The following is a 16091-nucleotide window of genomic DNA, read 5'->3' on the forward strand; positions in this document are numbered from 1 at the left end:
TGATGTCCCTTCTGCCTTGTAAAACTTAAATGCACATTTCTAGCTTGCTATTCCTTGTTCCCGAGCCCCGCGCGCCCCTTCATATGAGCCACACTGGCTTTGGGGGGGGGGGGTCTACTCTGCTTCCTAGAAATGGATGGGGTTTATTCTGCTGAAAACATATGTCTAAACAGTTAATTAAACAAAGGGAATCCATATGATTGTATAGGTTTTTTTGTGTTCAAGTTGCTTTATTGGCTGTTCCTGCTGAATTGTGCTTAGTACAGGGGAATCCCTATGCTGCTATAGTTTTATGGTATCTCTCTGTACAGGCTATGGGCAAACTTAGGGGGCTGTTCCTGCTGAATTGTGCTTAGTACAGGGGAATCCCTATGTGCCATAGTTTTATGGTATCTCTCTGTACAGGCTATGAGCAAACTTAGGGGGCTGTTCCTACTGAATTGTGCTTAGTACAGAGGAATCCCTATGCTGCCATAGTTTTATGGTATCTCTCTGTACAGGCTATGGGCAAACTTAGGGGGCTGTTCCTGCTGAATTGTGCTTAGTACACGGGAATCCCTATGCTGCAATAGTTTTATGGTATCTCTCTGTACAGGCTATGAGCAAACTTAGGGGGCTGTTCCTGCTGAATTGTGCTTAGTACAGGGGAATCCCTATGTGCCATAGTTTTATGGTATCTCTCTGTACAGGCTATGAGCAAACTTAGGGGGCTGTTCCTGCTGAATTGTGCTTAGTACAGGGGAATCCCTATGTGCCATAGTTTTATGGTATCTCTCTGTACAGGCTATGAGCAAACTTAGGGGGGCTGTTCCTGCTGAATTGTGCTTAGTACAGGGGAATCCCAGTACTGGCATACATTTATGGCATCTCTCTACTGGGAACAGCTGCATGTGTAATATTCTACATCCTTACAGTGTTACATATGGAAATCTGATTTCCCTTTTCAATTAAAGTGAAGGAGAATATAAATACCCCTGGGGGGGGGGTACATTCTGCCTCATGTGAATCTGACACAGGGTGCCCGTGTTGCAATATCAGACTGCAAATTCACCCCCCCCCCCCCATTTCCATACGAAGCTGCTCACATCCAAACGATCATCATTTATTCAGAAAGACGTCAGTGTATCCTTGGGCTGCGCAGTCAGCTCACTGGCCGAGACCGTATTCTCCGACAGATGCGACGATTTACTCACCCCCCCCCCCAATCTCAGAGTACGACTCCCAGCCGGGTATTTAAGAATGCGGCCATTGCCGGCTAATTAGCCCAGTTATGATTTGCAAACTGCTCAGCGGAGCCAGTGAAATACGGCGGAGCAAACAAAATGGAGGATTTGTTTAAGCTAATTTGGGAGTTTGCCTATCGACATGCGCAGCAACGGCGCAGCCACATCAAACGCAGGCGGTCGTCGCATTAAAAAGAATTTACTGAGATCCTGCGCAGGGGGGGGGAGCTAAAGGTCATTTTCCTCGCAACATCACACATCATATTATATAAAGCAGTCCCGCCGGGGTTTGTGCGCTCTGGTTTCCATCACGGCCGGTAATTATTCCAGGGGGCTGTCACGGCCAAGAGCTCGCGATTTATTTATTCTTTCCAGGGGATGGAAAATGGAAAAAGGAGGGTGGCACTGGGTGCTGCGCATTTCATCGTTAGTCTTTTTTCTTTCCCCCCCTGTACTGAATGCGAGAATAGCCAGGAACTGCATGGGATTGGTACATGGATTCACTGGCAGGGGAAATAGAGGTGGGGAAGGAATCAGGTCCCGGACTGGGAATGTCTGGGTACTGGGAATGCCAGGGGGGCTGTAAGGTGCCACAGACAGTCACTATTTATTGGGCTGGGGGGGCTGTTTGTGCCTCTGGGTACTGGGAATGCCAGGGGGGGCTGTAAGGTGCCACAGACACTCACTATTTATTGGGCTGGGGGGGGCTGTTTGTGGCCCTGGGTACTGGGAATGCCAGGGGGGCTGTAAGGTGCCACAGACAGTCACTATTTATTGGGCTGGGGGGGCTGTTTGTGCCTCTGGGTACTGGGAATGCCAGGGGGGCTGTAAGGTGCCACAGACAGTCACTATTTATTGGGCTGGGGGGGGGGCTGTTTGTGCCTCTGGGTACTGGGAATGCCAGGGGGCTGTAAGGTGCCACAGACAGTCACTATTTATTGGGCTGGGGGGGGGGGGCTGTTTGTGCCTCTGGGTACTGGGAATGCCAGGGGGGCTGTAAGGTGCCACAGACAGTCACTATTTATTGGGCTGGGGGGGGCTGTTTGTGCCTCTGGGTACTGGGAATGCCAGGGGGGCTGTAAGGTGCCACAGACAGTCACTATTTATTGGGCTGGGGGGGGGCTGTTTGTGCCTCTGGGTACTGGGAATGCCAGGGGGGGCTGTAAGGTGCCACAGACAGTCACTATTTATTGGGCTGGGGGGGGGCTGTTTGTGCCTCTGGGTACTGGGAATGCCAGGGGGGGCTGTAAGGTGCCACAGACAGTCACTATTTATTGGGCTGGGGGGGGGCTGTTTGTGCCTCTGGGTACTGGGAATGCCAGGGGGGCTGTAAGGTGCCACAGACAGTCACTATTTATTGGGCTGGGGGGGCTGTTTGTGCCTCTGGGTACTGGGAATGCCAGGGGGGCTGTAAGGTGCCACAGACAGTCACTATTTATTGGGCTGGGGGGGGCTGTTTGTGACTCTGGATACTGGGAATGCCAGGGGGGCTGTAAGGTGCCATAGACAGTCACTATTTATTGGGCTGGGGGGGGGGCTGTTTGTGCCTCTGGGTACTGGGAATGCCAGGGGGGGCTGTAAGGAGCCACAGACAGTCACTATTTATTGGGCTGGGGGGGCTGTTTGTGCCTCTGGGTACTGGGAATGCCAGGGGGGGCTGTAAGGTGCCACAGACAGTCACTATTTATTGGGCTGGGGGGGCTGTTTGTGCCTCTGGGTACTGGGAATGCCAGGGCCTATTGTATCCCAGTCAAAGCCTGGTAGAAATGTGGCACATTAGGTTAGGGGATAGGGAGGCTACCTGTGCCGGCTGTGTTAAAGTCGTGGCAGTTCAGTTCAGTGTAATAGTGTTTAAAAAAAAAAGACGACAACATTTGCTCGGCCTTTTTGGATCCCACCTGTAGGAGAGGGAGGATGCACTTCAGAGCCTGGGGAAAATAGTGTGAGGATAGCTGTGCTATAGATAAGCAGTATCTAGTAGAATTAAGTCTAAAACAACTGGACTTTTCTGAGTTTTTCTTGAAAACGTTTCACCACTCATCCGAGTGGCTTCTTCAGTTCAAATGACTGGTAGGGAATTCCCCGGTATTTAAACTCTTGATGGTAGTAGAGTCACAGACATCCAATCACAATGGTTCCATTGAACTTGTTCAGTTAGGTGTTAGCTGAAACTGACAGGTGTAAGAAGGTATGATCCAATCACAATGGTACCAAGATTCTCATTGATGAAGGTGTTAATCCTTCAAAGTACATGACTGGAAGTGTGAACTGTTGTGAAACTGCCGGGGTAAGGATGTCAACGCGCCATTGTATGTTGGTGACAAGCGGTGTCTCAGGCCCCCTCCTCTGTTCAGGGATGGTTTTTCCAGGTTGGCATAAATGGCCTCTTTCACACCTCTTTCAAACCATCTGTCCTCTCGGTCCAAAATATGCACGTTACTGTCCTCAAAAGAGTGACCTTTTTCTTTGAGGTGTAGATAGACCGCTGAGTCTTGTCCTGAGGAGTTTGCCCGCCTATGTTGGGCCATTCTCTTACAGAGAGGTTGTTTTGTCTCCCCAATGTATAAGTCTGAGCACTCTTCACTACACTGGACAGCATAGACCACATTACTTTTCATGTGCTTGGGTGTTGGGTCTTTCGAGTGCACCAGCTTCTGTCTCAGGGTGTTGCTGGGTTTGAAAAACACAGGAATGCGATGTTTGTTGAAAATTCTCCTAAGTTTTTCTGATGTTCCAGCAACATATGGAATGACTATGTTGTTTCGCCTGCTGTGTTCCTCCCTTCTGTTTGTAGGTTTGGTCTTTCTGTTGGTCTTTGATTTGGTTTTGATGAAGGCCCAGTCTGGGTACCCACAAGTTTTCAGAGCTCCTTTTAGATGTTTATATTCTTTCTCCTTGGCCTCTGCATTGGATGCCACAGTTTCAGCCCGATGATGTAGAGTCCTAATTACACCCAGTTTATGTTCCAAAGGGTGGTGGGAATCAAACAGCAAGTACTGGTCTGTGTGGGTGGGTTTCCTGTATACTTCAATATCCAGGTCCCTCCCCTCTTTGATAACTATAGCACAGTCCAAAAAAGCCAGTTTGCTGTCTTTCACATCTTCCCTTGTGAACGTGATGTTTTTGTCCACCGAGTTTATGTGTTTGGTGAAGGCTGGAACCTCGCGTTCTTTAATTTTGACCCAGGTGTCATCCACATATCTGAACCAATGACTTGGTGTTGTTCCCTTGAAGGTGTCCAGGGCTTTCTTTTCCACTTCTTCCATGTAAAGGTTCGCTACAATTGGAGACACAGGCGAACCCATGGCACAGCCATGTTTTTGTCTATAGAAAACGTCCTTGTGCTTGAAGTAAGTGGTATTGAGACATAGGTCCAGTAAGGAACAAACTTGTTCTGGGGTCAGCTTTGTTCTGCTGCTGAGGGTGGTGTCTTGTTTCAGCCGTTTCCTCACTGTATCAATTGCCTCGGCAGTGGGTATGCATGTGAACAGAGATGTTACGTCATAGGACACCATTGTATCATCGATCTCCAGCTTTAACTCCTTCACTTTTTTGACAAAGTCGATGGAGTTCTGAATGTGGTGCACTGTGTTTCCAACTAAGGGGGCTAAGATGTTGGCCACGTATTTAGCAATGTTATAAGTCACACAGTTAATGCTGCTGACAATTGGCCTCAAAGGGGCTCCTTCTTTGTGTATTTTTGGGAGTCCATATAGGCATGGAGTGGCTTCGCCTGGGTAAAGGCGACGGTACAAAGCTGGACTGATGACCTTTTCCTTCTCAAGGTGCTGCAAGCAGTCTATAACCTTCTTCTTGTAGTTGCTTGTTGGATCTCTCTTGAGTTGCTCATATGTGTCTGAATCGTTGAGCAGTGTGGACACTTTGGCATGGTAGTCTGATGTATTCAGTACCACTGTACACCTTCCTTTATCTGCTGGCAGGATGGTGACGCTTGAGTCCTTGGCAAGTGATGTCAGAGCCCTCCTCTCTTGCAGACTTAGATTGGAAGGGGGAGCTTTAGCATTAGCTAGGGCTGCTGATACTTTTAACCGGATGTTTTCAGCCTCATCCACTGGTATCTTATTGTTGTGGATGGATGATTCTGTGGCTGTGATGAAGTCTACCACTGGTACATACCGTGGGGCCACTGCAAAGTTCAGTCCCTTGGCTAAGACATCCTTCTCTGGTTCTGTGAGTTCCCTGTCTGATAAATTCTTTACCCACAGATCCTTGATGTTCTGGCATGTCTTGTTTTCATCTTCCTTCCTCCCTGTTGATTTGTCTGTTCGCTGGGTGTTGTTGGTACGTGATAATAAACTGGTGAATTTGTTTATTTGCCTCTCCTTGCCCATGGCATGTTGTGCAAGTTGCGCCCGCTCTGTGAATTCAACCACTCTTTGCAACGTCAGCACCGGTAGTTTTGCTGTCAGTCTCTGTTTTGCATCCGCTTGTCACCAACATACAATGGCGCGTTGACATCCTTACCCCGGCAGTTTCACAACAGTTCACACTTCCAGTCATGTACTTTGAAGGATTAACACCTTCATCAATGAGAATCTTGGTACCATTGTGATTGGATCATACCTTCTTACACCTGTCAGTTTCAGCTAACACCTAACTGAACAAGTTCAATGGAACCATTGTGATTGGATGTCTGTGACTCTACTACCATCAAGAGTTTAAATACCGGGGAATTCCCTACCAGTCATTTGAACTGAAGAAGCCACTCGGATGAGTGGTGAAACGTTTTCAAGAAAAAAAACTCAGAAAAGTCCAGTTGTTTTAGACTTAATTCTACTAGATACTATATATCATGACCTGGATGAATGAGAATCTTCATAGACATGTGCTATAGATAATTCTAAGGGGCCCATTCATTAAACCGCAATTTTTGGTTGTTAAAAGCATGATTGGAAAAAATTCAGAGTAACCACAATAATTTCTGATGTGCGAAAATATCACGAAAATTCTTTTCTTGGTCTTACAAAAATATTGTTGTTGTGTTCCGAAATTCACAAAGTTTTCGGATCCGAACGATCGTAAACGGCAGGAAAACATTTCTGACTTTGATCCTTCAGTGCATGATTTTGTAAGCCTCCCATAGGGCTCAATGGCACTCTGCAGCTCCAACCTGGCCCAAGGAAAGTCTCCCATAGGGCTCAATGGCACTCTGCAGCTCCAACCCGGCCCAAGGAAAGTCTCCCATAGGGCTCAATGGCACTCTGCAGCTCCAACCCGGCCCAAGGAAAGTCTCCCATAGGGCTCAATGGCACTCTGCAGCTCCAACCTGGCCCAAGGAAAGTCTCCCATAGGGCTCAATGGCACTCTGCAGCTCCAACCCGGCCCAAGGAAAGTCTCCCATAGGGCTCAATGGCACTCTGCAGCTCCAACCCGGCCCAAGGAAAGTCTCCCATAGGGCTCAATGGCACTCTGCAGCTCCAACCTGCCCCAAGGAAAGTCTCCCATAGGGCTCAATGGCACTCTGCAGCTCCAACCCGGCCCAAGGAAAGCCTCCCATAGGGCTCAATGGCACTCTGCAGCTCCAACCCGGCCCAAGGAAAGTCTCCCATAGGGCTCAATGGCACTCTGCAGCTCCAACCTGGCCCAAGGAAAGTCTCCCATAGGGCTCAATGGCACTCTGCAGCTCCAACCCGGCCCAAGGAAAGTCTCCCATAGGGCTCAATGGCACTCTGCAGCTCCAACTAGGCCCAAGGAAAGTCTCCCATAGGGCTCAATGGCACTCTGCAGCTCCAACCCGGCCCAAGGAAAGTCTCCCATAGGGCTCAATGGCACTCTGCAGCTCCAACCCGGCCCAAGGAAAGTCTCCCATAGGGCTCAATGGCACTCTGCAGCTCCAACCCGGCCCAAGGAAAGTCTCCCATAGGGCTCAATGGCACTCTGCAGCTCCAACCCGGCCCAAGGAAAGTCTCCCATAGGGCTCAATGGCAGACAAAAACATTTTGCTCATCATTGCTTCCCATTATTGGGAGCTTTTTGGATATTGGGTTTCCAGATAATGGATCCCATACCTGTATTTTATATGGGAACATGCATGAAAAATGGTGCTTTAACTTTCACTGGGAAATATAAGCACCGGTGTTTGATTGATAAGAACAATTACAGATTTTGCTGTAGCAATAAATCTCCCGGCGCTGGAAGGAAAGCCGCCGGCTACAGCGCACAACATAACAATTATTTAGCCTTTTAGCCCACATGTCTCTCTGCGAGACTCCCGCGTAGCTTTGCATTAGAATGAAGGACAATCCGAGCACCATAATTACGGGCCTTACAAACAGAGCCTGTAGCGCCGGCGCCGATTGCCAAAGGTTAATAAGTCACAAACACAAAAACATGGAATTTATGCTGAATACAGTAGCGGCCAAATGGGAAGGAAATGGCACCCACACAGCTGAGAGAAAAGAGCATTTACAGTGTTAGAATGGCTTCTAAACAGGGGATATTGTCTTTAAAATGAGCCGATATTCATACAAATGCACTCGTGTCTCTCACCAGTTATTGTTGGGATTTTCTTGATGTAACTTTTTGCTCTGTGCCAATTCCACTTTGGCAATTGTGATGACCAGGGGCAGGGGTGTAGCAGAACTAGAAAACTCCACATGAAGATCTTAGACAGTAAGGTAGAGCGTTATTCTTGGCTGACAGATTTTTTTTTTTCCAAACCCGGCAAAGTCAGTTTTAAAATGAGCCCAAAACTAGCCAAAAGCCACTTTGAAAGTAGCCCAATATGCGCAATGAAAAAAAATTCTAAGAAAATAAAAGTATATATGGGAAAACCTGCCTCTTTAAAACGTATAATCACTACCCATACCCTGTGCCCCCTCTCCTGTTACTGGGATGGCTGATAATTCCCTGCCCTCTGTGCCCAGTCCAGCTGGGAAGTCACTACAGAAATGGATTCAGAATGTTGCATTAACCCCAGATATGATATACATATGGGCGCATTGAACTACAACTCTCAGCAGCCCCAAGATATCCTAAGAATTATAGCTTAAGGGTCAACTGCAGAAAGTAACAAATGGTAATCACCCCACATCCCAGTAGAAAGTAACAGTACAATCACATACCCTATAGAGCAGGGAGCAGGGGGCAGAACTGCCCCACATCCCAGTAGAAAGTAACAGTACAATCACATACCCTATAGAGCAGGGAGCAGGGGGTAGAACTGCCCCCACATCCCAGTAGAAAGTAACAGTACAATCACATACCCTATAGAGCAGGGGGTAGAACTGCCCCACATCCCAGTAGAAAGTAACAGTACAATCACATACCCTATAGAGCAGGGAGCAGGGGGTAGAACTGCCCCACATCCCAGTAGAAAGTAACAGTACAATCACATACCCTATAGAGCAGGGGGTAGAACTGCCCCACATCCCAGTAGAAAGTAACAGTACAATCACATACCCTATAGAGCAGGGGGTAGAACTGCCCCACATCCCAGTAGAAAGTAACAGTACAATCACATACCCTATAGAGCAGGGGGTAGAACTGCCCCACATCCCAGTAGAAAGTAACAGTACAATCACATACCCTATAGAGCAGGGAGCAGGGGGTAGAACTGCCCCACATCCCAGTAGAAAGTAACAGTACAATCACATACCCTATAGAGCAGGGGGTAGAACTGCCCCACATCCCAGTAGAAAGTAACAGTACAATCACATACCCTATAGAGCAGGGGGTAGAACTGCCCCACATCCCAGTAGAAAGTAACAGTACAATCACATTCCCTATAGAGCAGGGAGCAGGGGGTAGAACTGCCCCACATCCCAGTAGAAAGTAACAGTACAATCACATACCCTATAGAGCAGGGGGTAGAACTGCCCCACATCCCAGTAGAAAGTAACAGTAAAATCACATTCCCTATAGAGCAGGGAGCAGGGGGTAGAACTGCCCCACATCCCAGTAGAAAGTAACAGTACAATCACATACCCTATAGAGCAGGGGGTAGAACTGCCCCACATCCCAGTAGAAAGTAACAGTAAAATCACATTCCCTATAGAGCAGGGAGTAGAACTGCCCCACATCCCAGTAGAAAGTAACAGTAAAATCACATTCCCTATAGAGCAGGGGGTAGAACTGCCCCACATCCCAGTAGAAAGTAACAGTAAAATCACATACCCTATAGAGCAGGGGGTAGAACTGCCCCACATCCCAGTAGAAAGTAACAGTAAAATCACATTCCCTATAGAGCAGGGGGTAGAACTGCCCCACATCCCAGTAGAAAGTAACAGTACAATCACATACCCTATAGAGCAGGGAGCAGGGGGTAGAACTGCCCCACATCCCAGTAGAAAGTAACAGTACAATCACATACCCTATAGAGCAGGGGGTAGAACTGCCCCACATCCCAGTAGAAAGTAACAGTACAATCACATACCCTATAGAGCAGGGAGCAGGGGGTAGAACTGCCCCACATCCCAGTAGAAAGTAACAGTACAATCACATACCCTATAGAGCAGGGGGTAGAACTGCCCCACATCCCAGTAGAAAGTAACAGTACAATCACATACCCTATAGAGCAGGGAGCAGGGGGTAGAACTGCCCCACATCCCAGTAGAAAGTAACAGTACAATCACATACCCTATAGAGCAGGGAGCAGGGGGTAGAACTGCCCCACATCCCAGTAGAAAGTAACAGTACAATCACATACCCTATAGAGCAGGGAGCAGGGGGTAGAACTGCCCCACATCCCAGTAGAAAGTAACAGTACAATCACATACCCTATAGAGCAGGGAGCAGGGGGTAGAACTGCCCCACATCCCAGTAGAAAGTAACAGTACAATCACATACCCTATAGAGCAGGGAGCAGGTGGTAGAACAGACAGGTTGAGCCTGAAAGAGCAAAAAGGAATACAAAATGGAGCCTCTGTCTATACTGTCCAATTGCATGCTGGGTATTGTAGTTTTATATTAATCCTAGCTGTAGGCCAATTGTTAGATACAAACTACATTACCCAGCATGCAGTGGAACAGGCACACTAGGGGGAAAAAAACTTTGGCTAGTTTCCAAACTTCAAACCCACCAAGGCTCCAGAAAATAACCCAAAACTGTACCTTGGTGGGTTTGTACTTTGGAAACCTGCCAGGGCTTTAAATTAGTGTAGCATACCCTTGGGTGAGACTAATATGTATGGGTAACTCCCCAATAATGGTAAACAAGAAGACCCCCTTTTCTTTATTAAGTGTAACAAACAATCAGCAAAAATCAGACTATAATTGACAAGATTATACACACAATATATATAGATATATAACACAGGGAGGAACACACCCTATACAAGTCCAAATGCCCTTAGTGCAGGTCAAAAACAAAAATATAACAGAAAGAGTGCCGCACACACAGGGACTTGATACAAAAGAAAAAGTGTTTTTATTGAAAAAATTCCAACGTTTCAAGCAAAACCAGTGCTCTTCCTCAGGGACAAACCAGAGGAAGAGCACTGGTTGTGCTCGAAACGTTGGAATTTTCTCAATAAAAACACTTTTTCTTTTGTATCAAGTCCCTGTGTGTGCGGCACTCATATATATATATACGAAATATAATAAACGAAAGAAAAATAACTCAACCCACGTTGGGGCCCTTATTGAGTTTAACTTATTGGCCAATGACTCTGAGTATACTTCAGCAACCGATGGGTTAACTCCTATGGGTTAATAATACACAGTTCCCCAATAGTGTGTGGGTTGCAGGTTACTCACAGTCTGTGCCTAAATCCCTGTATCACCTTTAGTAACAGAGCTCAGATGGGACGCAGGCAGCTCAATAATCACCTGGGCCTCTGTGCAGCCTGTCAGCCTGGGACTTTCCTACCAACAGCAGCAGCTCCCCTGCTCCCTTTCTGGCCGGCACTGATAGCTCTGTTACAGGTGCGAGTCCCAAGCTGGGAGAGCAGGGTCAGCTTCCCCCTGTAGCCGCTTCCCCCTGTAGCCGCTTCCCCCTGTAGCCGCTTCCCCCTGTAGCCGCTTCCCCCTGTAGCCGCTTCTCCCTGTAGCCGCTTCTCCTGGGTCAGGATCCCTGCAGGTGTCTCTCCCCTCTGGCAGCTCTCCCACTCAGAGCAGGTAGTTGGCAGTTAGCAGTTTCTCCCTGGCACACACTTCTCTCCCCTTTTTATAGTCCAGGAGGGGGGCCCTCACAACATTTTGCACCTTTCCTTATCATTGGTGGATTCAAAGCCCCAGCTCTGAGGCATGCTGGGATATGTAGTCCTGTAAACTGTCTATGCAAACTATATATAAGGAGATGCAAGTTTGCACTTGTTTATGTTTCTTGCTTTAGTTAGGGGTGTTACATTAGTAGCCCAATTTGGTGGAAAAAATGCCAGCCTGACAACCGTGCCCTGGCTGCTCTCTCCACTTTACTTCCACTTCCTGTATCCACAACCTTTCTAATAACTCCACCCAGTGCTAAGCTGCCAGGGTCGGACTGGGCCAACGCGACACCGGGAAAAAACCCAGTGGGCCCTGGCAGCCCAGACCTGACCCTTGGGGGCGCTCCTCCAGCCAACTGTTCCTCCCCTGACGCGTGAAACTTATGCACGCTCAGGGGGTCCCTGCTGGGGTTAGGGAGGCTCAGCGGGGGCCCTGTGGGGCATAAGGGAGGCTCAGCGGGGGCCCTGTGGGGCATAAGGGAGACTCAGCGGGGGTTAAGGGAGGCTCTGCGGGGGGATAGGGAGGCTCAGTGGGAGCCCCTGCAGGGGGTAAGGGAGGCTCAGCGGGGGTCCCTGTGGGGGGTTAGGGAGGCTCAGCGAGGGTCCCTGTGGGGGGTTAGGGAGGCGCAGTGGGGGTCCCTGTGGGGGGTTAGGGAGGTGCAGCGGGGGCCCCCGTGGGGGGTAAGGGAGGCTCAGCTGGGGCCCCTGCAGGGTGTTAGGGAGGCTCAGCGAGAGTCCCTGTGGGGGGTTAGGGAGGCGCAGCGGTGGTCCCTGTGGGGGGTTAGGGAGGCTCAGTGAGGGTCCCTGTGGGGGGTTAGGGAGGTGCAGCGGGGGTCCCTGTGGGGGGTTAGGGAGGCTCAGCGAGGGTCCCTGTGGGGGGTTAGGGAGGCGCAGTGGGGGTCCCTGTGGGGGGTTAGGGAGGCGCAGCGGGGGCCCCTGTGGGGGGGTAAGGGAGGCTCAGCGGGGGCCCCTGCAGGGTGTTAGGGAGGCTCAGCGAGGGTCCCTGTGGGGGGTTAGGGAGGCGCAGCGGGGGCCCCTGTGGGGGGTAAGGGAGGCTCAGCGGGAGCCCCTGCAGGGGGTAAGGGGGGTTAGGGGATGCGGCCGGCGGGGACACCAGCATGGCCCCTGGGGCGGCAGCCCCGGTGGGCCCTGAACCCCCCAGTCCGACCCTGTAAGCTGCTAATGCATATTAAAATAAACAGTTAACATTCTTGCGGGATGGAACAACATTATAGCAATGAATACTGGAACAAGAGACAGCAGCGTGGATGGAAAATGGTCTGAAAAGGAGAATAAGCAGATTAACAATGGAGCCACCATGAAGACCTAGAACAGGGGACCCCAGATCTGAACCTAGAACAGGGGGGACACAGGCCTGAGCCAATGGGCTTATTATGTAGGCCGTGGTGCATAAATGTACATGATTGTCGCTTCCCTATTGGCTGGGCTGCTCTGAAAAGCTGAGCTTAGGGGACATTGGAAATAATTAAAGAGAAAATAAAGTTCACCTGTCATAGAAGCTGATGCTACAGGGCTGATGATTGAATTCTGAGCTGATTATTTTCTGATTCATTTTTTTTCATTAAAAATTTGTATTTTTACAAAATAAATGAATTGTGGGGAAAAAATCAAATGTTAGTAAAGTTTGCTCATAGCCTGTACAGAGAGATACCATAAAACTATGGCACATAGGGATTCCCCTGTACTAAGCACAATTCAGCAGGAACAGCCCCCTAAGTTTGCTCATAGCCTGTACAGAGAGATACCATAAAACTATGGCACATAGGGATTCCCCTGTACTAAGCACAATTCAGCAGGAACAGCCCCCTAAGTTTGCCCATAGCCTGTACAGGGAGATACCATAAAACTATGGCAGCATAGGGATTCCCCTGTACTAAGCACAATTCAGCAGGAACAGCCCCCTAAGTTTGCCCATAGCCTGTACAGAGAGATACCATAAAACTATGGCAGCATAGGGATTCCCCTGTACTAAGCACAATTCAGCAGGAACAGCCCCCTAAGTTTGCTCATAGCCTGTACAGAGAGATACCATAAAACTATGGCACATAGGGATTCCCCTGTACTAAGCACAATTCAGCAGGAACAGCCCCCTAAGTTTGCTCATAGCCTGTACAGAGAGATACCATAAAACTATGGCACATAGGGATTCCCCTGTACTAAGCACAATTCAGCAGGAACAGCCCCCTAAGTTTGCTCATAGCCTGTACAGAGAGATACCATAAAACTATGGCACATAGGGATTCCCCTGTACTAAGCACAATTCAGCAGGAACAGCCCCCTAAGTTTGCTCATAGCCTGTACAGAGAGATACCATAAAACTATGGCACATAGGGATTCCCCTGTACTAAGCACAATTCAGCAGGAACAGCCCCCTAAGTTTGCTCATAGCCTGTACAGAGAGATACCATAAAACTATGGCACATAGGGATTCTCCTGTACTAAGCACAATTCAGCAGGAACAGCCCCCTGAGTTTGCCCATAGCCTGCAGAGAGATACCATAAAACTATGGCACATAGGGATTCCCCTGTACTAAGCACAATTCAGCAGGAACAGCCCCCTAAGTTTGCTCATAGCCTGTACAGAGAGATACCATTAAACTATGGCACATAGGGATTCCCCTGTACTAAGCACAATTCAGCAGGAACAGCCCCCTAAGTTTGCTCATAGCCTGTACAGAGAGATACCATTAAACTATGGCACATAGGGATTCCCCTGTACTAAGCACAATTCAGCAGGAACAGCCCCCTAAGTTTGCTCATAGCCTGTACAGAGAGATACCATTAAACTATGGCACATAGGGATTCCCCTGTACTAAGCACAATTCAGCAGGAACAGCCCCCTGAGTTTGCCCATAGCCTGTACAGAGAGATACTATACAATGAATTCTATATAGTGATACAAGGTTCTTGCAGATCTCATTTGATGGGAGACGTAGCCAATGCCCTTCCTTTTGTTTTATGTAATTATAGGGCGCTCTCTAATCACTCATCGCAGTACAATAGCTCGGATTTGACAGATTCTATTAGAGTCACTTTATCTGGGGGCCGTAATGAAATTCTTTTATCTTTTCATTTGTGTGTAAATCAATACGGTGCAAAGGTCGTGCCGGCGTTCTTATATCTGCCAATCAGAGCGCTTCCAGGAGGAGCAGAACACAGAACACAAATAGGATCAATCACTGGCTTTATAGAAAGCAATGACACTTGTGAGTAATGGGCTGTGAGACACGGGGGTAATGAACAAGCAGTCCAAGCGCAGGGTCCGGGCAAATGTAAAAAAAAAGAATGCTGTTTGGGTGTTTTATGACCCAAACGTGAGTCAGGATTGAAGAGAAATCTACAATCCTATATATTAAAGGGGAAGTTCACCTAAATTAATATAATGCAGACATTGATATTCTGAGACAATTTGCAATTGGTCTTCATTTTTTAGATTTTATGGTTTTTCAGTTATTAGCTTTTTCTTCATCTTTTGGAATTTTAGCAGCTATCTGGTTGCTAGGGTCCTATATAAACAACGATGGGATTAACTTCCCCTTGAAAGGTGTGAAATAGAAAACAATGAGGGGATTAAGTTCCCCTTGAAAGGTGTGAAATAGAAACCAATGAGGGGATTAAGTTCCCCTTGAATAGTGTGAAATAGAAAACAATGAGGGGATTAAGTTCCCCTTGAAAGGTGTGAAATAGAAAACAATGAGGGGATTAAGTTCCCCTTGAATAGTGTGAAATAGAAAACAATGAGGGGATTAAGTTCCCCTTGAATAGTGTGAAATAGAAAACAATGAGGGGATTAAGTTCCCCTTGAAAGGTGTGAAATAGAAAACAATGAGGGGATTAAGTTCCCCTTGAATAGTGTGAAATAGAAAACAATGAGGGGATTAAGTTCCCCTTGAATAGTGTGAAATAGAAACCAATGAGGGGATTAAGTTCCCCTTGAATAGTGTGAAATAGAAAACAATGAGGGGATTAAGTTCCCCTTGAATAGTGTGAAATAGAAACCAATGAGGGGATTAAGTTCCCCTTGAATAGTGTGAAATAGAAAACAATGAGGGGATTAAGTTCCCCTTGAAAGGTGTGAAATAGAAACAATGAGGGGATTAAGTTCTCCTTGAAAGGTGTGAAATAGAAAACAACAATGGGATTAACTTCCCCTTGAAAGGTGTGAAATAGAAACAATGAGGGGATTAAGTTCCCCTTGAATAGTGTGAAATAGAAAACAATGAGGGGATTAAGTTCCCCTTGAATAGTGTGAAATAGAAAACAATGAGGGGATTAAGTTCCCCTTGAATAGTGTGAAATAGAAAACAATGAGGGGATTAACTTCCCCTTGAATAGTGTGAAATAGAAAACAATGAGGGGATTAAGTTCCCCTTGAATAGTGTGAAATAGAAAACAATGAGGGGATTAAGTTCCCCTTGAATAGTGTGAAATAGAAAACAATGAGGGGATTAAGTTCTCCTTGAAAGGTGTGAAATAGAAACAATGAGGGGATTAAGTTCCCCTTGAATAGTGTGAAATAGAAACAATGAGGGGATTAAGTTCCCCTTGAATAGTGTGAAATAGAAAACAATGAGGGGATTAAGTTCCCCTTGAGATGGGTGAAACTAAAAACAAGTTTCCCTTGAAGGACAGGCTGTCACTGATTACTCTATTCCTCTACTATTCTAAGCCTCCATAGGAT

General features: G+C 47.6%; 1 protein-coding gene across 1 annotated transcript; it reads right to left on the bottom strand.

The window, feature by feature from the left end:
* Positions 1 to 3535: 3535 nt before the first annotated feature.
* Positions 3536 to 5449, bottom strand: LOC116408395 (the record flags this gene model as incomplete). Its single annotated transcript, XM_031895172.1, has 1 exon — positions 3536 to 5449. A coding segment is annotated over one exon (1914 nt), but the record flags the coding sequence as incomplete, so codon positions are not given.
* Positions 5450 to 16091: the final 10642 nt, after the last annotated feature.

This window comes from Xenopus tropicalis, chromosome 1, assembly GCF_000004195.4.
Source record: "Xenopus tropicalis strain Nigerian chromosome 1, UCB_Xtro_10.0, whole genome shotgun sequence".
NCBI classification, from domain to species: Eukaryota; Metazoa; Chordata; class Amphibia; order Anura; family Pipidae; genus Xenopus; species Xenopus tropicalis.